Source organism: Mytilus trossulus, chromosome 7, assembly GCF_036588685.1.
Source record: "Mytilus trossulus isolate FHL-02 chromosome 7, PNRI_Mtr1.1.1.hap1, whole genome shotgun sequence".
NCBI lineage: Eukaryota > Metazoa > Mollusca > Bivalvia > Mytilida > Mytilidae > Mytilus > Mytilus trossulus.
The window spans coordinates 64088526-64113612 of NC_086379.1; the positions used below are offsets into that span (position 1 = coordinate 64088526).

General features: G+C 32.9%; 2 protein-coding genes across 2 annotated transcripts in view; one reads left to right on the plus strand and one right to left on the minus strand.

Moving 5' to 3' along the window:
- LOC134725545 (DNA topoisomerase 3-alpha-like) overlaps positions 1-1236 on the minus strand; it is a 49586-nt gene extending 48350 nt beyond the window's left edge. The window contains exon 1 of the mRNA XM_063589454.1: positions 935-1236. Within this exon, the coding sequence (XP_063445524.1) occupies positions 935-1075 (141 nt within the window). The 5' untranslated portion in view covers positions 1076-1236. The remainder of the gene's footprint in view (positions 1-934) is intronic.
- A 222-nt stretch (positions 1237-1458) lies between these two features.
- Positions 1459-18907, plus strand: LOC134727211 (uncharacterized). The gene is made up of 2 exons (XM_063591591.1): positions 1459-1637; positions 18294-18907. Exons 1-2 carry the CDS (start codon positions 1573-1575, stop codon positions 18715-18717), a joined length of 489 nt encoding a protein of 162 aa, XP_063447661.1. The 5' UTR covers positions 1459-1572; the 3' UTR covers positions 18718-18907.
- Positions 18908-25087: the final 6180 nt, after the last annotated feature.

A 25087-nucleotide genomic window follows, 5' to 3' on the forward strand; every position in this document is an offset into this window, starting at 1 on the left:
ATTGTTCGTCTGTCTGTTCGTCTGTCCCACTTCAAGTTAAAGTTTTGGTTAAAACTTTAGTCGAGGTAGTTTTTGATGAAGATGAAATCCAATTAACATGAAACTTACCAGGAACTTAGGAAACATGTTCTTTATGCTAGCCTATTAGGATATTTTTTAAATTTAATGCCAAATTAGATATTTTACCCTATTTACATGGTCCACTGAACATAGAAAATGATAGTGCGTATTGGGCATCCGTGAACTTGGGACACATTCTAGATTTAATCTTTTTAAAATGAAAAAAAACATAAGGTGAAGGATTGTGAAAGGTGAAATGACTCAAATTATTATTTAAAACAACTGTAAAAGACACAATTATTAACAACATAAGTAAACGCATAGGTAATGACTGTTAATCAACAATGCATGTGTTTGAGACCAAAGCTGTCAAGTGAAGCCATGCACTGAAATGGGTCAGGTAATTTGAGTTTACACAGCTAGTTGAATTCCTTGTCCAAGGAGAATTACGAATTTACCGGCACTGCAATCAATTATGAAATTAGTCTGAAGGCTTTGAATCTAGTAAAATCGTGTCATTTTCAGAATTCCCGGTTTTATTTATTTTTCTCATGTCACACCCGCAAGATAAGTGTCAGTTTACAGTATGAAGACATCCTACTGATTGATTTGACACAGTTTTTGCGTAAAAAATAAATAAAATACAATCCTTCCATGTCGTAATAGGCATGGTTTTCAGAGACAAGTGACAGTGAGTCGGACTATCGAACTGTTGGACTATCGGATTATAGGACTGTCCGACTACAGTACTGTCAGATTATGAGACTGTCGGAATTATGGGTCTGACCCCATCATTTGGCTATGGTGGAAGATGGTTTGACATGTGAGTTGACCTTCATAACACAGTCCAAGGAGACCTCTCTTTTAGATGTACCTTTCTGGAACTTCCTCTTGACAGAACATTTGCAATTGATTTTGCAGCATCATTTTTCTCAGCAACATTAAGGATTCTAACCATACTTTTTCCATTTACTTCAGAACTGAAATGGCGTTTAATTATTTTTAGAACATACATTCATATTTCATAAAATGTATATCAATATCTGTTTTGATATGATGCAAACTTGTTAGACATCTGCTTATTTAAGTTCACCGCCAGTAACTTGATGAATGTGTATCATTTTAACGTAGAGACAAGGAGATTGGCATAAATGACTAAACCAGTCGAACCAGACTTTCGTGTCAAGGTCATAATTGTATGTCGTAAAATGAAGTGCTTGGTTTCGATTTTGAGAGAAAATACTTCTTAAATAATAGTAAGATACAAATCATACAACAGAAATGATTTAAAGAATAATGACTATGAAGAAATATGTTTATTACATCATAGTTTTAATTTGCAACAAACAATTCATATGTCATGGTCATGATTGCGTTTTTTATAAGGCAGTTTTATCCGTTGATATTGATGTAAAATAATGTCATTGACTCTTACGAAAGACGTTTCGTAATAATGTGACCGGCGAAGAACATTACTGAAAAAACTATAACCTCGCGTCCTTCATTTGAATCATGTCGTTTTCGAGAAGAACAAGTGTGAGGGTCTTCAATTGTGTACGAAAATTAACATATGGAGGGTAAATATTGCAGTACAATAAACTTTTCTAAAATAAATAAAAAGAAAAAAAACACACTAAACCTTAGTCCAAATAATTATGACGTTTGGAAGGCGTCCCAGAAAAAAAATTAAAATAGCCTTGCCAAACGTCATTAGTTTACAAAGGAGAAACTACATAATTTTTACTGATAATTATTTTACAAGAGAGGATAATTTACAAGAGAGATTACTCTGTCATCACGACAAAGATTGAAGAACGTCATAATTATTTGGACTAAATTAACCTATGTTGTATGTACATCTATAGCTGGGCAAATTGAAAAATATACAATAAGGACCTTAAGGGTAAGGTTCTGTTGCTAAAAAAACACCCTCAAATGCATATAAAAGTTGGTTAAATTTGAAGTAGAAGATTATTTTATGATATGAGGCAATACATAATTTTGTACATTGTGCATGCTAGATTACATGCATTTTCACAATACACATTATCGCTAGTCTTGGCTGACTCGGCCGCCTTTATTTTGACACATACAACAATCACTGTTTCATTGTGGTGTCATATATTTTGTAATATTAAGCAGGAATTACATAATGTACCTGTGAATGGGGACGAAGTCTATGATTTTTTTTTTAAATCAACAATGTGAAAAAGAGAAACGGAAATACCGTAACGTTTTCAATTTTGGTTCTGTTGTTAGTTTAATTTAAACATATTTTATTGTCCAAAAACATTGACAATAGGATTAGACACAAGTTTTGCAACTTAGAATGTCTTCTCCCTTACATACAAATAATAAATAACCGAACAAAAATGAAATAGATAATAATAACATCATAAACAATATTGATATCAAGACATGAAATTAACGAGAATTTAAACGACATGGCTCATCTATTTCTAAAAGTCGAGTTGACCGTAAATTTTTATGATAGACCTACCTGGTAGGTTATATTAATCTTGGAATAAATATTCCCTCAAAAGGTAAGTTTTTACTGTATTTTAAACCAAATAAATTAAATTGTTGTTGTCAACTGATGAATTATATACTAAAATCAAATTGATGATCCGATTTTAGTATATAATTCATCAGTTGACAACAACAATTTAATTCTGTTGTTCTGTTGGTTCTATTGTTAGGGATTTTAGTTATGACGTCATATTCAATGTAAACAAAGAAACGCTGTCATCAGGTAACGATTTTTTTTAATAACAAACATTTTTTTTTAAATGAATTAATACGTTCATTTTTTCCCGATTTTTTTTTTTCATTGAATTTTCTACTGTTATAGGGGACTTCGTCCCAATATTATAACGCCAAAATTTTACTGGACCAGTGTGATAGCTAGTTATGGCAGACAAATAGCCATAAGGTGTATACACGTTCTCACCAAACAAGGGTGCTAACCTGTAGGGTGCAAGTGAATCCATGATATCTTGTCCTTTAACAAAATTGGACTATAACAAATTTGGCCTTTAACATAATCTGCATCCCAAAATCAGACTATAACAAACTGGTTTATACCAAAATCAGACTTACAGAAGCATCTAAGTATGATGTTTGATGTTGTTTTTAGCTCACCTGGCCTCAGGCGTCCGTAAACTTTTACAAAAATCTTCTCCTCTGAAACTACTGGGCCAAATTAAACCAAACTTGGCCACAATCATCATTGATGTATCTTGTTTAAAGTTTGTGTTTTTTTTACCCAGCCAACCATCCAAGATGGCCACCATGGCTAAAAATAGAACATAGGGGTAAAATGCAGTTTTTGGCTTATAACTCAAAAACCAAAGCATTAAGAGCAAATCTGACATGGGGTAAAATTGTTAATCTGGTCAAGATCTATCTGCCCTGAAATTTTTAGATGAATCAGACAACCCATTGTTGGGTTGCTACCCCTAAATTGGTAATTTTAAGGAAATTTTACTGTTTTTGGTTATTATCTTGAATATTATTATAGATGGAGATAAACTGTAAACAGCAATAATGTTCAGCAAAGAAAGATTTACAAATAAGTCAACAGGATCAAAATGGTCAGTTGACCCCTTTAGGAGTTAATGCCCTTTATAGTCAATTTTTAACCTTTTTTCGTAAATCTCCATGATCTTTTACAAAAATCTTCTTCTCTGAAACTACCGGGCCAAATTAATCCAAACTTGGCCACAATCATCATTGATGTATCTAGTTTAAAATTTGTGTTTTGTTACCAGGCCAACAAACCAAGATGGCCGCCATGGCTAAAAATAGAACATAGGGGTAAAATGCAGTTTTTGGCTTATAACTCAAAATCAAAGCATTTAGAGCAAATCTGACATGGGTAAAATTGTTTATCTGGTCAAGATCTATCTGCCCTGAGAGTTTAAGATGAATCAAACAACCCCTTGTTGGGTTGCTGCCCCTAAATTGGTAATTTTAAGGAAATTTTACTGTTTTTATACGACCGCAAATTTTGAAAAAATTTTCGTCGTATATTGCTATCACGTTGGCGTCGTCGTCGTCGTCGTCCGAATACTTTTAGTTTTCGCACTCTAACTTTAGTAAAAGTGAATAGAAATCTATGAAATTTTAACACAAGGTTTATCACCATAAAAGGAAGGTTGGTATTGATTTTGGGAGTTTTGGGCCTAACATTTTAGGAATTAGGGGCCAAAAAGGGCCCAAATAAGCATTTTCTTGGTTTTCGCACTATAACTTTAGTTTAAGTTAATAGAAATCTATGAAATTTTGACACAAGGTTGATGACCACAAAAGAAAGGTTGGGATTGATTTTGGGAGTTTTGGTTTTAACAGTTTAGGAATTAGGGGCCAAAAAAGGGCCCAAATAAGCATTATTCTGGGTTTTCGCACAATAACTTTAGTTTAAGTAAATATAAAACAATGAAACTTAAACATAATGTTTATGACCACAAAAGGAAGATAGGTATTGATTTTGGGAGTTTAGGTTACAACAGTTTAGGAATTAGGGGCCAAAAAGGGACCCAAATAAGCATTTTTCTTGGTTTTCACACCATAACGTTAGTATATGTAAATAGAAATCTATGAAATTTAAACACAAGGTTAATGACCATAAAAGGAAAGTTGGTATTGATTTTGGGAGTTTTGGTCCCAACAGTTTAGGAAAAAGGGGCCCAAAGGGTCCAAAATTAAACTTTGTTTGATTTCATCAAAATTGAATAATTGGGGTTCTTTGATATGCCGAATCTAACTGTGTATGTAGATTCTTAACTTTTGGTCCCGTTTTCAAATTGGTCTACATTAAGGTCCAAAGGGTCCAAAATTAAACTTAGTTTGATTTTAACCAAAATTGAATCCTTGGGGTTCTTTGATATGCTGAATCTAAAAATGAACTTAGATTTTTTATTATTGGCCCAGTTTTCAAGTTGGCCCAAATCGGGGTCCAAAATTCAACTTTTTTGATTTCATCAAAAATTGAATAAATGGGGTTCTTTGATATGCCAAATCTAACTGTGTATGTAGATTCTTCATTTTTGGTCCCGTTTTCAAATTGGCCTACATTAAGGTCCAAAGAGTCCAAAATTAAACTAAGTTTGATTTTAACAAAAATTAAATTCTTGGGCCTCTTTGATATGCTGAATCTAAACATGTACTTAGATTTTTGATTATGGGCCCAGTTTTCAAGTTGGTCCAAATCAGGATCTAAAATTATTATATTAAGTATTGTGGAATAGCAAGTCTTTTCAATTGCTACAGTATTGTGCAATGGCAAGAAATATCTAATTTCACAATGTTGTGAAATAGCAAATTTTTTTTTAATTAGAGTTATCTTTCTTTGTCCAAAATAGTAAGCAAGAAATATCTTATTGCAAGAATTTTTTTATACGACCGCAAATTTTGAAAAAATTTTCGTCGTATATTGCTATCACGTTGGCGTCGTCGTCGTCGTCGTCTTCCGAATACTTTTAGTTTTCGCACTCTAACTTTAGTAAAAGTGAATAGAAATCTATGAAATTTTAACACAAGGTTTATGACCACAAAATGAAGGGTGGTATTGATTTTGGGAGTTTTGGTCCCAACATTTTAGGAATTAGGGGCCAAAAAGGGCCCAAATAAGCATTTTCTTGGTTTTCGCGCTATAACTTAAGTTTAAGTTAATAGAAATCTATGAAATTTTGACACAAGGTTGATGACCACAAAAGAAAGGTTGGGATTGATTTTGGGAGTTTTGGTTTTAACAGTTTAGGAATTAGGGGCCAAAAAAGGGCCCAAATAAGCATTATTCTGGGTTTTCGCACAATAACTTTAGTTTAAGTAAATATAAAACAATGAAACTTAAACATAATGTTTATGACCACAAAAGGAAGATAGGTATTGATTTTGGGAGTTTAGGTTACAACAGTTTAGGAATTAGGGGCCAAAAAGGGACCCAAATAAGCATTTTTCTTGGTTTTCACACCATAACGTTAGTATATGTAAATAGAAATCTATGAAATTTAAACACAAGGTTAATGACCATAAAAGGAAAGTTGGTATTGATTTTGGGAGTTTTGGTCCCAACAGTTTAGGAAAAAGGGGCCCAAAGGGTCCAAAATTAAACTTTGTTTGATTTCATCAAAATTGAATAATTGGGGTTCTTTGATATGCCGAATCTAACTGTGTATGTAGATTCTTAACTTTTGGTCCCGTTTTCAAATTGGTCTACATTAAGGTCCAAAGGGTCCAAAATTAAACTTAGTTTGATTTTAACCAAAATTGAATCCTTGGGGTTCTTTGATATGCTGAATCTAAAAATGAACTTAGATTTTTTATTATTGGCCCAGTTTTCAAGTTGGCCCAAATCGGGGTCCAAAATTCAACTTTTTTGATTTCATCAAAAATTGAATAAATGGGGTTCTTTGATATGCCAAATCTAACTGTGTATGTAGATTCTTCATTTTTGGTCCCGTTTTCAAATTGGCCTACATTAAGGTCCAAAGAGTCCAAAATTAAACTAAGTTTGATTTTAACAAAAATTAAATTCTTGGGCCTCTTTGATATGCTGAATCTAAACATGTACTTAGATTTTTGATTATGGGCCCAGTTTTCAAGTTGGTCCAAATCAGGATCTAAAATTATTATATTAAGTATTGTGGAATAGCAAGTCTTTTCAATTGCTACAGTATTGTGCAATGGCAAGAAATATCTAATTTCACAATGTTGTGAAATAGCAAATTTTTTTTTAATTAGAGTTATCTTTCTTTGTCCAAAATAGTAAGCAAGAAATATCTTATTGCAAGAATTTTTTTATACGACCGCAAATTTTGAAAAAATTTTCGTCGTATATTGCTATCACGTTGGCGTCGTCGTCGTCGTCGTCTTCCGAATACTTTTAGTTTTCGCACTCTAACTTTAGTAAAAGTGAATAGAAATCTATGAAATTTTAACACAAGGTTTATGACCACAAAATGAAGGGTGGTATTGATTTTGGGAGTTTTGGTCCCAACATTTTAGGAATTAGGGGCCAAAAAGGGCCCAAATAAGCATTTTCTTGGTTTTCGCGCTATAACTTAAGTTTAAGTTAATAGAAATCTATGAAATTTTGACACAAGGTTGATGACCACAAAAGAAAGGTTGGGATTGATTTTGGGAGTTTTGGTTTTAACAGTTTAGGAATTAGGGGCCAAAAAAGGGCCCAAATAAGCATTATTCTGGGTTTTCGCACAATAACTTTAGTTTAAGTAAATATAAAACAATGAAACTTAAACATAATGTTTATGACCACAAAAGGAAGATAGGTATTGATTTTGGGAGTTTAGGTTACAACAGTTTAGGAATTAGGGGCCAAAAAGGGACCCAAATAAGCATTTTTCTTGGTTTTCACACCATAACGTTAGTATATGTAAATAGAAATCTATGAAATTTAAACACAAGGTTAATGACCATAAAAGGAAAGTTGGTATTGATTTTGGGAGTTTTGGTCCCAACAGTTTAGGAAAAAGGGGCCCAAAGGGTCCAAAATTAAACTTTGTTTGATTTCATCAAAATTGAATAATTGGGGTTCTTTGATATGCCGAATCTAACTGTGTATGTAGATTCTTAACTTTTGGTCCCGTTTTCAAATTGGTCTACATTAAGGTCCAAAGGGTCCAAAATTAAACTTAGTTTGATTTTAACCAAAATTGAATCCTTGGGGTTCTTTGATATGCTGAATCTAAAAATGAACTTAGATTTTTTATTATTGGCCCAGTTTTCAAGTTGGCCCAAATCGGGGTCCAAAATTCAACTTTTTTGATTTCATCAAAAATTGAATAAATGGGGTTCTTTGATATGCCAAATCTAACTGTGTATGTAGATTCTTCATTTTTGGTCCCGTTTTCAAATTGGCCTACATTAAGGTCCAAAGAGTCCAAAATTAAACTAAGTTTGATTTTAACAAAAATTAAATTCTTGGGCCTCTTTGATATGCTGAATCTAAACATGTACTTAGATTTTTGATTATGGGCCCAGTTTTCAAGTTGGTCCAAATCAGGATCTAAAATTATTATATTAAGTATTGTGGAATAGCAAGTCTTTTCAATTGCTACAGTATTGTGCAATGGCAAGAAATATCTAATTTCACAATGTTGTGAAATAGCAAATTTTTTTTTAATTAGAGTTATCTTTCTTTGTCCAAAATAGTAAGCAAGAAATATCTTATTGCAAGAATTTTTTTATACGACCGCAAATTTTGAAAAAATTTTCGTCGTATATTGCTATCACGTTGGCGTCGTCGTCGTCGTCTTCCGAATACTTTTAGTTTTCGCACTCTAACTTTAGTAAAAGTGAATAGAAATCTATGAAATTTTAACACAAGGTTTATGACCACAAAATGAAGGGTGGTATTGATTTTGGGAGTTTTGGTCCCAACATTTTAGGAATTAGGGGCCAAAAAGGGCCCAAATAAGCATTTTCTTGGTTTTCGCGCTATAACTTAAGTTTAAGTTAATAGAAATCTATGAAATTTTGACACAAGGTTGATGACCACAAAAGAAAGGTTGGGATTGATTTTGGGAGTTTTGGTTTTAACAGTTTAGGAATTAGGGGCCAAAAAAGGGCCCAAATAAGCATTATTCTGGGTTTTCGCACAATAACTTTAGTTTAAGTAAATATAAAACAATGAAACTTAAACATAATGTTTATGACCACAAAAGGAAGATAGGTATTGATTTTGGGAGTTTAGGTTACAACAGTTTAGGAATTAGGGGCCAAAAAGGGACCCAAATAAGCATTTTTCTTGGTTTTCACACCATAACGTTAGTATATGTAAATAGAAATCTATGAAATTTAAACACAAGGTTAATGACCATAAAAGGAAAGTTGGTATTGATTTTGTGAGTTTTGGTCCCAACAGTTTAGGAAAAAGGGGCCCAAAGGGTCCAAAATTAAACTTTGTTTGATTTCATCAAAATTGAATAATTGGGGTTCTTTGATATGCCGAATCTAACTGTGTATGTAGATTCTTAACTTTTGGTCCCGTTTTCAAATTGGTCTACATTAAGGTCCAAAGGGTCCAAAATTAAACTTAGTTTGATTTTAACCAAAATTGAATCCTTGGGGTTCTTTGATATGCTGAATCTAAAAATGAACTTAGATTTTTTATTATTGGCCCAGTTTTCAAGTTGGCCCAAATCGGGGTCCAAAATTCAACTTTTTTGATTTCATCAAAAATTGAATAAATGGGGTTCTTTGATATGCCAAATCTAACTGTGTATGTAGATTCTTCATTTTTGGTCCCGTTTTCAAATTGGCCTACATTAAGGTCCAAAGAGTCCAAAATTAAACTAAGTTTGATTTTAACAAAAATTAAATTCTTGGGCCTCTTTGATATGCTGAATCTAAACATGTACTTAGATTTTTGATTATGGGCCCAGTTTTCAAGTTGGTCCAAATCAGGATCTAAAATTATTATATTAAGTATTGTGGAATAGCAAGTCTTTTCAATTGCTACAGTATTGTGCAATGGCAAGAAATATCTAATTTCACAATGTTGTGAAATAGCAAATTTTTTTTTAATTAGAGTTATCTTTCTTTGTCCAAAATAGTAAGCAAGAAATATCTTATTGCAAGAATTTTTTTATACGACCGCAAATTTTGAAAAAATTTTCGTCGTATATTGCTATCACGTTGGCGTCGTCGTCGTCGTCGTCTTCCGAATACTTTTAGTTTTCGCACTCTAACTTTAGTAAAAGTGAATAGAAATCTATGAAATTTTAACACAAGGTTTATGACCACAAAATGAAGGGTGGTATTGATTTTGGGAGTTTTGGTCCCAACATTTTAGGAATTAGGGGCCAAAAAGGGCCCAAATAAGCATTTTCTTGGTTTTCGCGCTATAACTTAAGTTTAAGTTAATAGAAATCTATGAAATTTTGACACAAGGTTGATGACCACAAAAGAAAGGTTGGGATTGATTTTGGGAGTTTTGGTTTTAACAGTTTAGGAATTAGGGGCCAAAAAAGGGCCCAAATAAGCATTATTCTGGGTTTTCGCACAATAACTTTAGTTTAAGTAAATATAAAACAATGAAACTTAAACATAATGTTTATGACCACAAAAGGAAGATAGGTATTGATTTTGGGAGTTTAGGTTACAACAGTTTAGGAATTAGGGGCCAAAAAGGGACCCAAATAAGCATTTTTCTTGGTTTTCACACCATAACGTTAGTATATGTAAATAGAAATCTATGAAATTTAAACACAAGGTTAATGACCATAAAAGGAAAGTTGGTATTGATTTTGGGAGTTTTGGTCCCAACAGTTTAGGAAAAAGGGGCCCAAAGGGTCCAAAATTAAACTTTGTTTGATTTCATCAAAATTGAATAATTGGGGTTCTTTGATATGCCGAATCTAACTGTGTATGTAGATTCTTAACTTTTGGTCCCGTTTTCAAATTGGTCTACATTAAGGTCCAAAGGGTCCAAAATTAAACTTAGTTTGATTTTAACCAAAATTGAATCCTTGGGGTTCTTTGATATGCTGAATCTAAAAATGAACTTAGATTTTTTATTATTGGCCCAGTTTTCAAGTTGGCCCAAATCGGGGTCCAAAATTCAACTTTTTTGATTTCATCAAAAATTGAATAAATGGGGTTCTTTGATATGCCAAATCTAACTGTGTATGTAGATTCTTCATTTTTGGTCCCGTTTTCAAATTGGCCTACATTAAGGTCCAAAGAGTCCAAAATTAAACTAAGTTTGATTTTAACAAAAATTAAATTCTTGGGCCTCTTTGATATGCTGAATCTAAACATGTACTTAGATTTTTGATTATGGGCCCAGTTTTCAAGTTGGTCCAAATCAGGATCTAAAATTATTATATTAAGTATTGTGGAATAGCAAGTCTTTTCAATTGCTACAGTATTGTGCAATGGCAAGAAATATCTAATTTCACAATGTTGTGAAATAGCAAATTTTTTTTTAATTAGAGTTATCTTTCTTTGTCCAAAATAGTAAGCAAGAAATATCTTATTGCAAGAATTTTTTTATACGACCGCAAATTTTGAAAAAATTTTCGTCGTATATTGCTATCACGTTGGCGTCGTCGTCGTCGTCGTCGTCGTCTTCCGAATACTTTTAGTTTTCGCACTCTAACTTTAGTAAAAGTGAATAGAAATCTATGAAATTTTAACACAAGGTTTATGACCACAAAATGAAGGGTGGTATTGATTTTGGGAGTTTTGGTCCCAACATTTTAGGAATTAGGGGCCAAAAAGGGCCCAAATAAGCATTTTCTTGGTTTTCGCGCTATAACTTAAGTTTAAGTTAATAGAAATCTATGAAATTTTGACACAAGGTTGATGACCACAAAAGAAAGGTTGGGATTGATTTTGGGAGTTTTGGTTTTAACAGTTTAGGAATTAGGGGCCAAAAAAGGGCCCAAATAAGCATTATTCTGGGTTTTCGCACAATAACTTTAGTTTAAGTAAATATAAAACAATGAAACTTAAACATAATGTTTATGACCACAAAAGGAAGATAGGTATTGATTTTGGGAGTTTAGGTTACAACAGTTTAGGAATTAGGGGCCAAAAAGGGACCCAAATAAGCATTTTTCTTGGTTTTCACACCATAACGTTAGTATATGTAAATAGAAATCTATGAAATTTAAACACAAGGTTAATGACCATAAAAGGAAAGTTGGTATTGATTTTGGGAGTTTTGGTCCCAACAGTTTAGGAAAAAGGGGCCCAAAGGGTCCAAAATTAAACTTTGTTTGATTTCATCAAAATTGAATAATTGGGGTTCTTTGATATGCCGAATCTAACTGTGTATGTAGATTCTTAACTTTTGGTCCCGTTTTCAAATTGGTCTACATTAAGGTCCAAAGGGTCCAAAATTAAACTTAGTTTGATTTTAACCAAAATTGAATCCTTGGGGTTCTTTGATATGCTGAATCTAAAAATGAACTTAGATTTTTTATTATTGGCCCAGTTTTCAAGTTGGCCCAAATCGGGGTCCAAAATTCAACTTTTTTGATTTCATCAAAAATTGAATAAATGGGGTTCTTTGATATGCCAAATCTAACTGTGTATGTAGATTCTTCATTTTTGGTCCCGTTTTCAAATTGGCCTACATTAAGGTCCAAAGAGTCCAAAATTAAACTAAGTTTGATTTTAACAAAAATTAAATTCTTGGGCCTCTTTGATATGCTGAATCTAAACATGTACTTAGATTTTTGATTATGGGCCCAGTTTTCAAGTTGGTCCAAATCAGGATCTAAAATTATTATATTAAGTATTGTGGAATAGCAAGTCTTTTCAATTGCTACAGTATTGTGCAATGGCAAGAAATATCTAATTTCACAATGTTGTGAAATAGCAAATTTTTTTTTAATTAGAGTTATCTTTCTTTGTCCAAAATAGTAAGCAAGAAATATCTTATTGCAAGAATTTTTTTATACGACCGCAAATTTTGAAAAAATTTTCGTCGTATATTGCTATCACGTTGGCGTCGTCGTCGTCGTCGTCGTCGTCGTCTTCCGAATACTTTTAGTTTTCGCACTCTAACTTTAGTAAAAGTGAATAGAAATCTATGAAATTTTAACACAAGGTTTATGACCACAAAATGAAGGGTGGTATTGATTTTGGGAGTTTTGGTCCCAACATTTTAGGAATTAGGGGCCAAAAAGGGCCCAAATAAGCATTTTCTTGGTTTTCGCGCTATAACTTAAGTTTAAGTTAATAGAAATCTATGAAATTTTGACACAAGGTTTATGACCACAAAAGAAAGGTTGGGATTGATTTTGGGAGTTTTGGTTTCAACAGTTTAGGAATTAGGGGCCAAAAAAGGGCCCAAATAAGCATTATCTTGGTTTTCGCACAATAACTTTAGTTTAAGTTAATAGAAATCAATGAAATTTAAACACAATGTTTATGACCACAAAAGGAAGATTGGTATTGATTTTTGGGAGTTTAGGTCCCAACAGTTTAGGAATAAGGGGCCAAAAAGGGACCCAAATAAGCATTTTTCTTGGTTTTCACACCATAACTTTGTTATAAGTATATAGAAATCTATGAAATTTAAACACAAGGTTTATGACCATAAAAGGAAGGTTGGTAGTGATTTTGGGAGTTTTGGTCCTAACAGTTTAGGAAAAAGGGGCCCAAAGGGTCCAAAATTAAACTTTGTTTGATTTCATCAAGAATTGAATAATTGGGGTTCTTTGATATGCTGAATCTAACTGTGTATGTAGATTCTTAATTTTTGGTCCCATTTTCAAATTGGTCTACATTAAGGTCCAAAGGGTCTAAAATTAAACTTAATTTGATTTTGACAAAAAATTAATCAGTTGGGTTCTTTGATATGCTGAATCTAAAAATGTATTCAGATTCTTGATTATTGGCCCAGTTTTCAAGTTGGTCCAAATCGGGGTCCAAAATTAAACTTTGTTTGATTTCATTAAAAATTGAATAAATGGGGTTCTTTGATATGCAAAATCTAACTGTGTATGTAGATTCTTCATTTTTTGGTCCTGTTTTCAAATTGGTCTACATTAAAGTCCAAAGGGTCCAAAATTAAACTTAGTTTGATTTTAACAAAAATTGAAATCTTGGGGTTCTTTGATATGCTAAATCCAAACATGTACTTAGATTTTTGATTATAGGCCCAGTTTTCAAGTTGGTCCAAATCAGGATCTAAAATATTATATTAAGTATTGTGCAATAGCAAGTCTTTTCAATTGCACAGTATTGCACAATGGCAAGAAATATCTAATTGCACAGTATTGTGAAATAGCAATATTTTTTTTAATTAGAGTTATCTTTCTTTGTCCAAAATAGTAAGCAAGAAATATCTAATTTCACAATATTGTGAAATAGCAATTTTTGTTTTTAATTGGAGTTATCTTTCTTTGTCCAGAATCAACTCAAATCTTTGTTATATACAATGTATATTCACTTTTTACTACCAACTGATAAATTAAAATAATCTTTACCATTCAGTGATAACAAGCAGTTTTTTTACATCTTAATATTTTATGATGTATTTAAATGAGTAGTTATTGTTGCAAACTCCATTAGAAATTTAATTAAGATTAATTTGGAATAAGGGAAAGGGGGATGTGATTAAAAAAATTGGGTTCAATTTTCTCATTTGAAATGAAATTTCATAAATAAAATGAAAATTTCTTCAAACATTTTTTAGAGAGGATTAATATTCAACAGCATAGTGAATTGCTCTAAGAGAAAACAAAAATTTAAAGTTCATTAGAACACATTCATTCTGTGTCAGAAACCTATGCTGTGTCAACTATTCAATCACAATCCAAATTTAGAGCTGAATCCAGCTTGAATGTTGTGTCCATACTTGCCCCAACCGTTCAGGGTTCAACCTCTGCGGTCGTATAAAGCTACGCCCTGCGGAGCATCTGGTTGGTTATTATCTTGAATATTATTTTAGATGGAGATAAACTGTAAACAGCAATAATGTTCAGCAAAGTAAGATTTACAAATAAGTCAACAGGACCAAAATGGTCAGTTGACCCCTTTAGGAGTTATTGCCCTTTATAGTCAATTTTTAACCTTTTTTCGTAAATCTCCATGATCTTTTACAAAAATCTTCTTCTCTGAAACTACCGGGCCAAATTAATCCAAACTTGGCCACATACATCATTGATGTATATAGTTTAAAATTTGTGTTTTTTTACCCGGCAAACAAACCAAGATGGCCGCCATGGCTAAAAATAGAACATAGGGGTAAAATGCAGTTTTTGGCTTATAACTCAAAACCCAAAGCATTTAGATCAAATTTGACAGCCTAAAATTGTTTATCTGGTCAAGATCTATCTGACCTGAAATTTTTAGATGAATCAGACAACTTGTTGTTAGGTTGCTGCTCATAAATTGGTAATTTTAAGGAAATTTTTCTGTTTTGGATTATTATCGTGAATATTATTATACGACCGCAAATTTAAAAAAAATTTTCGTTGTATATTGCTATCACGTTGGCGTCGTCGTCGTCGTCGTCGTCGTCCGAATACTTTTAGTTTTCGCACTCTAACTTTAGTAAAAGTGAATAGAAATCTATGAAATTTTAACACAAGGTTTATCACCATAAAAGGAAGGCTGGTATTGATTTTGGGAGTTTTGGTCCCAACATTTTAGGAATTAGGGGCCAAAAAGTGCCCAAATAAGCATTTTCTTGGTTTTCGCACTATAACTTTAGTTTAAGTTAATAGAAATCTATGAAATTTTGACACAAGGTTTATGACCACAAAAGAAAGGTTGGGATTGATTTTGGGAGTTTTGGTTTCAACAGTTTAGGAATTAGGGGCCAAAAAAGGGCCCAAATAAGCATTATTCTTGGTTTTCGCACAATAACTTTAGTTAAAGTAAATAGAAATCAATGAAATTTAAACACAATGTTTATGACCACAAAAGGCAGATTGGTATTGATTTTGGGAGTTTCGGTCCCAACCGTTTAGGAATTAGGGGCCAAAAAGGGACCCAAATAAGCATTTTTCTTGGTTTTCGCACCATAGCGTTAGTATAAGTAAATAGAAATCTATGAAATTTAAACACAAGGTTTATGACTATAAAAGGAAGGTTGGTATTGATTTTGGGAGTTTTGGTCCCAACAGTTAAGGAAAAAGGGGCCCAAAGGGTCCAAAATTAAACTTTGTTTGATTTCATCAAAATTGAATAATTGGGGTTCTTTAATATGCCGAATCTAACTGTGTATGTAGATTCTTAACTTTTGGTCCCGTTTTCAAATTGGTCTACATTAAGGTCCAAAGGGTCCAAAATTAAACTTAGTTTGATTTTAACAAAAATTGAATCCTTGGGGTTCTTTGATATGCTGAATCTAAAAATGTACTTAGATTTTTAATTATTGGCCCAGTTTTCAAGTTGGCCCAAATCGAGGTCCAAAATTAAACATTGTTTGATTTCATCAAAAATTGAATAATTGGGGTTCTTTGATATGCCAAATCTAACTGTGTATGTAGATTCTTAATTTTTGGTCCAGTTTTTAAATTGGTCTAAATTAAAGTGCAAAGGGTCCAAAATGAAACTAAGTTTGATTTTAACAAAAATTAAATTCTTGGGCCTCTTTGATATGCTGAATCTAAACATGTTCTTAGATTTTTGATTATGGGCCCAGTTTTCAAGTTGGTCCAAATCAGGATCTAAAATTGTTATATTAAGTATTGTGCAATAGCAAGTCTTTTCAATTGCACAGTATTGTGCAATGGCAAGAAATATCTAATTTCACAATATTGTGAAATAGCAAATTTTTTTTTAATTAAGAGTTATCTTTCTTTGTCCAGTATAGTAAGCAAGAAATATCTGCAAGATTTTTTTTTAATTGGAGTTATCTTTCTTTGTCCAGAATCAACTTAAATCTTTGTTATATACAATATACAATATATATTCACTTTTTACTACCAACTGATAAATTTAAATAATCTTTACCATTCAGTGATAACAAGCAGTTTTTTTACATCTTAATATTTTATGATGTATTTAAATGAGTAGTCATTGTTGCAAACTCCATTAGAATATTTTAATTGAAATTAGTTTTGGAATAAGGGAAAGGGGGATGTGAATAAAAAATTGGGTTTAATTTTTCTCATTTGAAATTTCATAAATAAAAAAGAAAATTTCTTCAAACATTTTTTTGAGAGGATTAATATTCAACAGCATAGTGAATTGCTCTAAGAGAAAACAAAAATTTTAAGTTCATTTAAATACATTCATTCTGTGTCAGAAACCTATGCTGTGTCAACTATTTAATCACAATCCAAATTTAGAGCGGAATCCTGCTTGAATGTTGTGTCCATACTTGCCCCAACCGTTCAGGGTTCAACCTCTGCGGTCGTATAAAGCTACGCCCTGCGGAGCATCTGGTTATAGATAGAGATAAACTGTAAGCAGCAATAATGTTCAGCAATTTAAGACTAAAAAATAAGTCAAATGACCAAAATGGTCAATTGACCCCCTAAGAAGTTATTGTGCTTTATAATCAATTTTTAACAATTTTCATAAAATTTGTAAATTTTTACTAACATTTTCCACTGAACTACACGGACAAGTTCATTATAGATAGAGATAATTGTAAGCAGCAAGAATGTTCAGTAAAGTAAGATGTACAAACACATCACAATCACCTAAACACAATTTTGTCATGAACTGTCTGCTTCCTTTGTTTAATTCACATATACCAAGGTGAGCGACACAGGCTCTTTAGAGCCTCTAGTTCGTTTGTATATCTTAGTACCCTTTTACAAAATTATTCTCCTCTGAAATTACTGGGCCAAATTAATCCAAACTTGGCCACAATCATCTCATGGGTATGTAGTTTAAAAAATGTGTCTTGTGACCCGGCCATCCAACCAAGATGGCCGCCATGACTAAAAATAGAACGTAGGGGTAAAATGCAGTTTTTGGCCTCTAACTCAAAAACCACAACATTTAGAGCAAATCTGACATGGTTTAATTGTTGATCAGGTCAACATTTATCTGTTCTGAAATTTTCAGATGAATAGGACAACCCGTTGTTGGGTTGCTGACCCTGAATTGTTAGTTTTAAGGAAATTTTGCTGTTTTTGGTAATTATCTTGAATATAATTATAGATAGAGATAAATTTTAAAAAGCAATAATGTTCAGTAAAGTAAGATTTACAAACACATCACCATCACCAAAACACAATTTTGTCATGAATCCATCTGCTTCCTTTAATATTCACATAGACCAAGGTGAGCGACACAGGCTCTTTAGAGCCTCTAGTTGTTTTTTTAGCAGTTTGTCAATTAAAAAAGTCAGGATGAACTGATAAATAAAGAAGGACCAAATAGATCATGTAGATTGAAAAATAAAAATGCAGGGCAAAATATTTTCATCAGCAATGATATTGCAATTTTGTCTTTGTAGACTAAAATGTAAGTTTAATATTTGTGATATTGAGAAAAATCCTGTTTAATTAAAATAAAAAAATTCAAATTATGAGTTTAAATTATTGTGATAATAACCGTCACTTTTTTCGCTATATTACAAATGTAACAACATCACAACTATTTACAGTTGACAAAAACCAATAACAATCACTGAACTACAGGTTACTCTCTTTGGACAGACACATAATGAATGTGATGGGATTAAACATGTATGTGAGTTCTCAAGCCGCCCCTGACCTAGTACAGCATCACATAAGAAATCAGTTGAAATATGCATAAACTTAATCAGTTTTAATGATTATTTGTAGGTGCTGTTGTAGGGGAAGTAATGCAAGATACATTCATCATTCTTCTACCTTATTGGCAGAGGACAAAATCATTGAAGAACCGATTAAGTTTTCAACAAGTAAAGCTGCAAATGTGACTCCTTCATTCATCAAAGAAGGAAACGATGATCCACCACCAGCAGCTCAACCACTTATTGTTGCCGTCAGTTTGGCTGCCTTTTTAATTTATTTTGGTATTTTAAGAGAAGAAAACGATCTTGATGAACAAATGGGCATGACTTTATATGAAAGAGTTGAAGGATTGGAAGAACAGCATTTAGAAAATTATATTGAACATTGTAATAAAAAAAAATTGCCATCAGAAAAGTATGTGAAAAGACTAGAAATGCTACATAAAGAAAAAGAAGCAAGAAAGCAAAAAAATAACGCTAGCGGACAAGATTAACACAGTTATATTTACTTGTCTGCTTGTTTTGGTATGAACAGTTTTGTCCATTTTGAGTATTAACACTTGCCAAATATGATTATTTACTTTAGTGTCATGAATAGTCATCATGTTTACCAATTATGTTAATATACTTATACATCTTCCCTATCCAAGGGTTAAGGACAGAAGGTGATTGTAACCCCTGGCAAGCGAAGATAATACTTATAGAATATCATTGTTTTTAACAATAAATGAAGGATTTTTAAAACCATGTAGTCAACAAGTTTTATTATGAGATGGCATATTCACCATCTTGAGTCTTGTTACATGCATTCACTATTTGTACCCATATTTTGACTATTTTATTAATTGTGACTGTTTATTTAACGCATCATGTCAATATAACGGAATTTGATGAGACTGTTATTAAAGAGAGAGGGTTAGCGCTATAGAACCAGGTTTAATCCACCATTTTCTACATTTGAAAATGCCTGTACCAAGTCAGGAATATGACAGTTCTTGTCTATTAGTTTTAGATGCGTTTTGTTATTTGATTTTGCCATGTGATTATGGACTTTCCGTATTGATTTTCCTCTGAGTTCAGTATTTTTGTGATTTTACTTTTTAGTGCTGAGTCCAACTGACATGTGTATGGTAATAATCTTAAAACTAATCTAAATAGTGTGCTGTCTACTATAACTTTATACTTTGGTAGATAATTGTCTCATTGGCAGTCATATTACATTTCTTTATTAGACCCCTAGCAACAAAGGAGACTTAAGGTTTGCACTCTGTCCCTCTGTCGAACCGGCAAATTAGTTTTCCAGACTTTTTTTCCTTCATGCTTTTAAAATTTAAAATTTTGTCGAAATACTTATTAATTACGAGATTCTGTTCAAAGGTAAATAACATATTTTTATACGACCGCAAAAATTTGTATATTGGTATCACATTGTCAGGGTCGTCGTTGTCAGTGTAGTCCGAAGACAGATGGTTTCAGGATGATAACTTAAGTTAATTATAAGTAAATAGAAATCAATAAAATTTTAACACAAAAGAAAGCTTTGGGATTGATTGTGGGGGTTATGGTCCCTAAGGTTTAGGAATTAGGGGCCCAAAACAAGCATTTATCTTGTGTCAGGACAATAAGTTGTGTATAAGTATTTCAATTGTTCTGAAATTGTACCACAATGTTTAATACCATAAGTAGAAGGTTGGGATATATTTTAAGGGTTATGGGACAAACAGTCTAGGAATAAAGGGCCAAAAACAAGCCTTTTTGTAGTTTCAAGACAAATAATTGGAGTGATCTTTCTTTGTCGAGAATGGTTGTAAATCACCTAAAAGGTCTGAGACCACAATTATTTCTTAGTGCATTTCTTTTAGAACATAAATGAAAATAAAAAAATCCCACCTGCGCTTTCTCAAAGGAACTTTTACAGTGTGTTGTACTACTTTTGGGGCAAATCATATCAAACTTATAAAAAAACTTCATCGGCTCTAACTCAAAATATGGACAATTTTATGTTTAGGGTGTCTTGTAATCTTTTTACACATACCAAAGTGCTAATTTTTATCCTTTTTCAGCTGGACCAAATCACTACTTTCCTTTAAAATTCTGGACCCAAAATTTTTACAGTGTAATTTCACCCCCTACTTGCAATTTGAGGCATTAAACATGGAAAAATAAATTTGGAAGGGGTATAAAAGTTAATAGCAAGTAACCCACTGTCAACACTTGGAACTATATTTGTGAAAAACGAAAATCAAGGGACGACAATTATTGTCTTGGACCAAAACCAATATTCTTTTTGAAATCTTCTTTAAAAAATTGGAGTTATCTTTCTTTGTCCAGATGCTATATAAACCATTCAAATGGGAAAACCAACGGTCTAATCCTTTTTTAAAAAATCGAGAAACACGTATAAATTTCATATATATAAACAAAAGACAACTACTGTACATCAGATTCCTGACTTTTGACAGGTTCAAATATTTGCAGCGGGATTAAAAAACGGTTTAATGGATACAAACCTTCTCCCTTTTCTTAAACAATAGCATAACATCACAACATAGAAATACACACGATAAAATATCATTTCGCAGGTTTAACTCAAAAAATGTATATTGATACACTATGCACGAATAAATTTGATCTGCGATATCTGAATGCAAATGCACAGTTAATAAAATGTTAGGGACAAACATTCAAGGCCAAAAAGCAAAGAAACAAGTCCAAACAAAGCCATGGCAAGACACCACTGCGAAATATTTAACCCTTCGAAAATATTCACTTTAGATTAAAAAACGTTTTAATGGATACAAACCTTCTCAAACCTTAGCAGTTTGTCAATTAAAAAAGTCAGGATGAACTGATAAATAAAGAAGGACCAAATAGATCATTAATCTATCCATGATTTTGGATATAAGACCATAAAAGGTAAATGTACAATGTTAAAATTTTTAAGTTTTCAAGTTCGTAGACCACATTCAATCTGTGTCAGAAACCTATGTTGTGACAACTATTTAATCACAATCCAAATTCAGAGCTGTATCAAGCTTAAATGTTGTGTCCATACTTGCCCCAACTGTTCAGGGTTCACCCTCTGCGTTCGTATAAAGCTGCGCCCTGCAGAGCTTCTGGTTTTTTACCAGGTTAAGATCTATCTGCCCTGCAATTTTCAAATGAGTCTGACAATCCGTTGTTGGGTTGCAGCCCCTGAATTGGTAATTTTAGGAATTTTTAGCCGTTTTTATACAACCGCAAAATTAAAAAAAAAAAAAGTTGTATATTGGTATCGCGTCATCTTCAGTGTTGTCAGCGTCGTCCTAAGGTGGATTGTTTCTGGATAAAAACTCTTAAATAAGTTAAAAGAAACCAATAAAATTTTAAACAATGTTTATAACCACAAAAGGAATTCGGGATTGATTCTCGGGGTTATGGTCCAAAAGGTTTAGGAATTCAATAACGGGGCCGAAGGGGCCAAACACAGCATTTTTCTAGTTTCCAGACAAAAAGTTGTGTATTATTATTTCAATTAATCTGAAATTGTACTACAATGTTTAATACCATAAGTAGAAGGTCGTGATTTTTTTAAGGGGTTATTGGGCAAACAGTCTAGGAATTAAGGGCAAAAAGAGGCCAAAACAAGCATTTTTCAATAACTTGTGTGTAACTTATGGATCTCTCTGACATTTTACCCGAAGTTTCTATATAACACAGAGAAGGCTAAGATTTAGTTAGGTGTTAATTTTCTCATATTTGTAGGAATAAAGGGCCAAAAAGAAGCATTTTCTAGTTTACAGACAATAACTTGTGTTTAAGTGTATGGATCTCTTTACATTTTTACAAAAAAATTCCATACCATTTTGAGGGTAATGGTCGTCCCAATAGTTTAGAAATTAGGGGCCAAAAAGAGGGCCCAAAATAATCACTTTTGTATTTTTCAAACAATAACTTATGTTTAAGTGTATATGTTCCAGACCATATGAGTATTTGGACCGTACGAGTACGGTACGCACCGTATACGTATACTCGTACGGTCCGACCATACGCGTACGGTCGGACCGTATTGTAATGTTTATTGGTCGATATGGTTATAAATCTGGAGAATCTTGTATTATATATGCTTATTTTATACAGAAAGAAACGTTGTGTGGATTTAGACGTTTGGCGGGGAAATTAGTGGCAGGGTCGAAAGTTAGTGGGGTGATCGTAAGGGACTCTCTATGTTCGGTATCGGAAACATTTAGAGAACACCCCTATCCAGAAAATAGTATATTCGCCCTGGGGTATATAAGAGAGTGAGAAACGGCACTCTAGGGTCGGTTGGCTGTCGATGAGCTGTCATCCTGCGTCCGTTGGATATATTAAGTGCTAGAAGAGCCTTGATATTCAGAGGACACTTCGTACTGGGTACAGAGTGGACGTACACGTTGACAGGATCGACATAGCAGACTGTCCCACTCGGAGGACAGGCTGTACCAGCCCGTACTGTCTGGTAGTGACAGGTTGTCCCACTCGGAGGACAAGTTGTCCCAGCCCGCACTGTCTGATAGTGACAGGTTGTCCCACTCGGAGGACAAGTTGTATCAGACCTCGCTGTGTTTTGTATTGACAGACTGTCCCATTCGGAGGACAAGCTGTACCAGCTGTACTGTCTATAAGTGACACATCGTCCCATCTTGAGGACAGGCTGGTTTATTGAATTATATTTGTATATGTATTTATCTGTTGTTACTTTATTTCGACAAAGAGTCAGTGTGTATATTTTAGTTCATTGTGCATAACGTAGAAAGTTGAAGTTTTTAGTATTACCGTATTGTTTGTGGACAACTTGGATCCAAGTATTTACTGGAACAGACGTTTGAGATATAAACGCCTGGTTACACGTTACAGTATGAGTATACGCGTATGGTCCAGTTCGAGCTGACCATACCTGTTATGGGTTATACTGGTTAAATTTAAACAAACATTTATCACAATCTCAATTTTGTGTTACAAATTTTTATTATTACAAATAGATGGATAAAATGAACAAAGGAACAATTGAAATTAAATATTTGTTCCATTGTATATCTGAATCCTATTTTGGTACTCTCTTCCAAGGTGACACTTGCTACCACAAGTAACATAATATTTATTTACATTTAGATGTTTGCAGTTCGTGCATGTTCCTTTGCATCTGATTTTTCGTAAAATTGCTAAATATTCTAAAGCAATTGTCCTCTCAAATTATGTTTACTTCCGATATCTTCAATTTCAGTGTTCATAATTCAATTAATGTATTATACTGATCAATATGCTAAATACAAGAGATTAACAGATTTAATTAGCGTGAATTTTTTATTTACTTCATAAAAAAGAATGGCCAACGTAGATACAAGTATCTTGTCTTAGGGAGGGATAAATCCTACTTTGTAAAGAATCACTCTGATTCAAACAAAAAATTCTCTGAAACCGATATTATCAAGATGATTGATTTCTTGATTGACAACATATTTGTTACGTTCGGAGGACGTGTTTTTCAACAGACTGTCGGCATCCAAATGGGAACAAACTGTGCCCCTCTACTTGCTGACTTGTTTCTTTATTATTATGAGGCTGACTTCATGCAGGAACTTCTTAGGAAGAAAGATAAGAAGTTAGCAATATCCTTTAACTCTACTTTCCGCTATATAGATGACGTTCTTTCACTAAACAATTCAAAATTTGGTGACTATGTGGAACGCATCTATCCCATCGAATTGGAGATAAAGGATACTACAGATACAGTTAAGTCAGCTTCATATCTTGACTTACATCTAGAAATTGACAATGAGGGTCGGTTGAAGACAAAACTTTACGACAAAAGAGATGATGTCAGCTTTCCAATTGTAAACTTTCCATTTCTAAGTAGCAACATTCCAGCAGCACCTGCATACGGGGTATATATCTCTCAATTGATACGATATTCTCGTGCTTGCATTTCCTATCATGATTTTCTTGATAGAGGGTTACTGCTCACAAGGAAGCTATTAAATCAAGAGTTCCAAATGGTGAAGTTGAAATCATCCCTTCGTAAATTTTACGGACGCCATCACGAGTTGGTTGACCGTTATGGAATAGCCATTTCACAAATGATATCGGATATGTTCCTTACGTCGTAACTACAATCACCTTCCCTTTCATGAATTTGACCTACCGAATTAGACTATTTACCGGATTTGCAACACTACAGGTGCCGCATGTGGAGCAGGATCTGCTTACCCTTCCGGAGCACCTGAGATCACCCCTAGTTTTTGGTGGGGTTCGTGTTGTTTATTCTTTAGTTTTCTATGTTGTGTCATGTGTACTATTGTTTTTCTGTTTGTCTTTTTAATTTTTAGCCATGGCGTTGTCAGTTTGTTTTAGATTTATGAGTTTGACTGTCCCTTTGGTATCTTTCGTCCCTCTTTTAGATATAAAGTTTTTATTTCAATTACAATTGAGTTTTTTTTCATAGCAATTTGATAGTTAAGTTATGTTGATCTGTTATATGTATTTGTATCTAATAAACTTTTTTTTCCCATGAAGGGATGGTAAGTATTGACTTTCTGGGGGGGGATATGGCTCAAAATGTTTCGGATTTCTGGTCAATGAATAATTTAACAAGACAATTTAGAAGCAGCGTAAGGGAGGTAATTCTAAAACAATTAACAATTAACACACAATGTTTGGTATGTTCTGATTTACCTCCCTCACACTACTTGTATATTAAAAGAAATGTCAGGTTTTGGACTATTGCAAAAAAAAAGGGGGTAGAAGTTGTTTTCAATTTTTATTTTTTCAAATTTCTCAAATTCCAAATTTTTAGAAAATTAAAAGAAGAAATCTTTAATTGCACAATATTGCGCAATAGATTTGTAA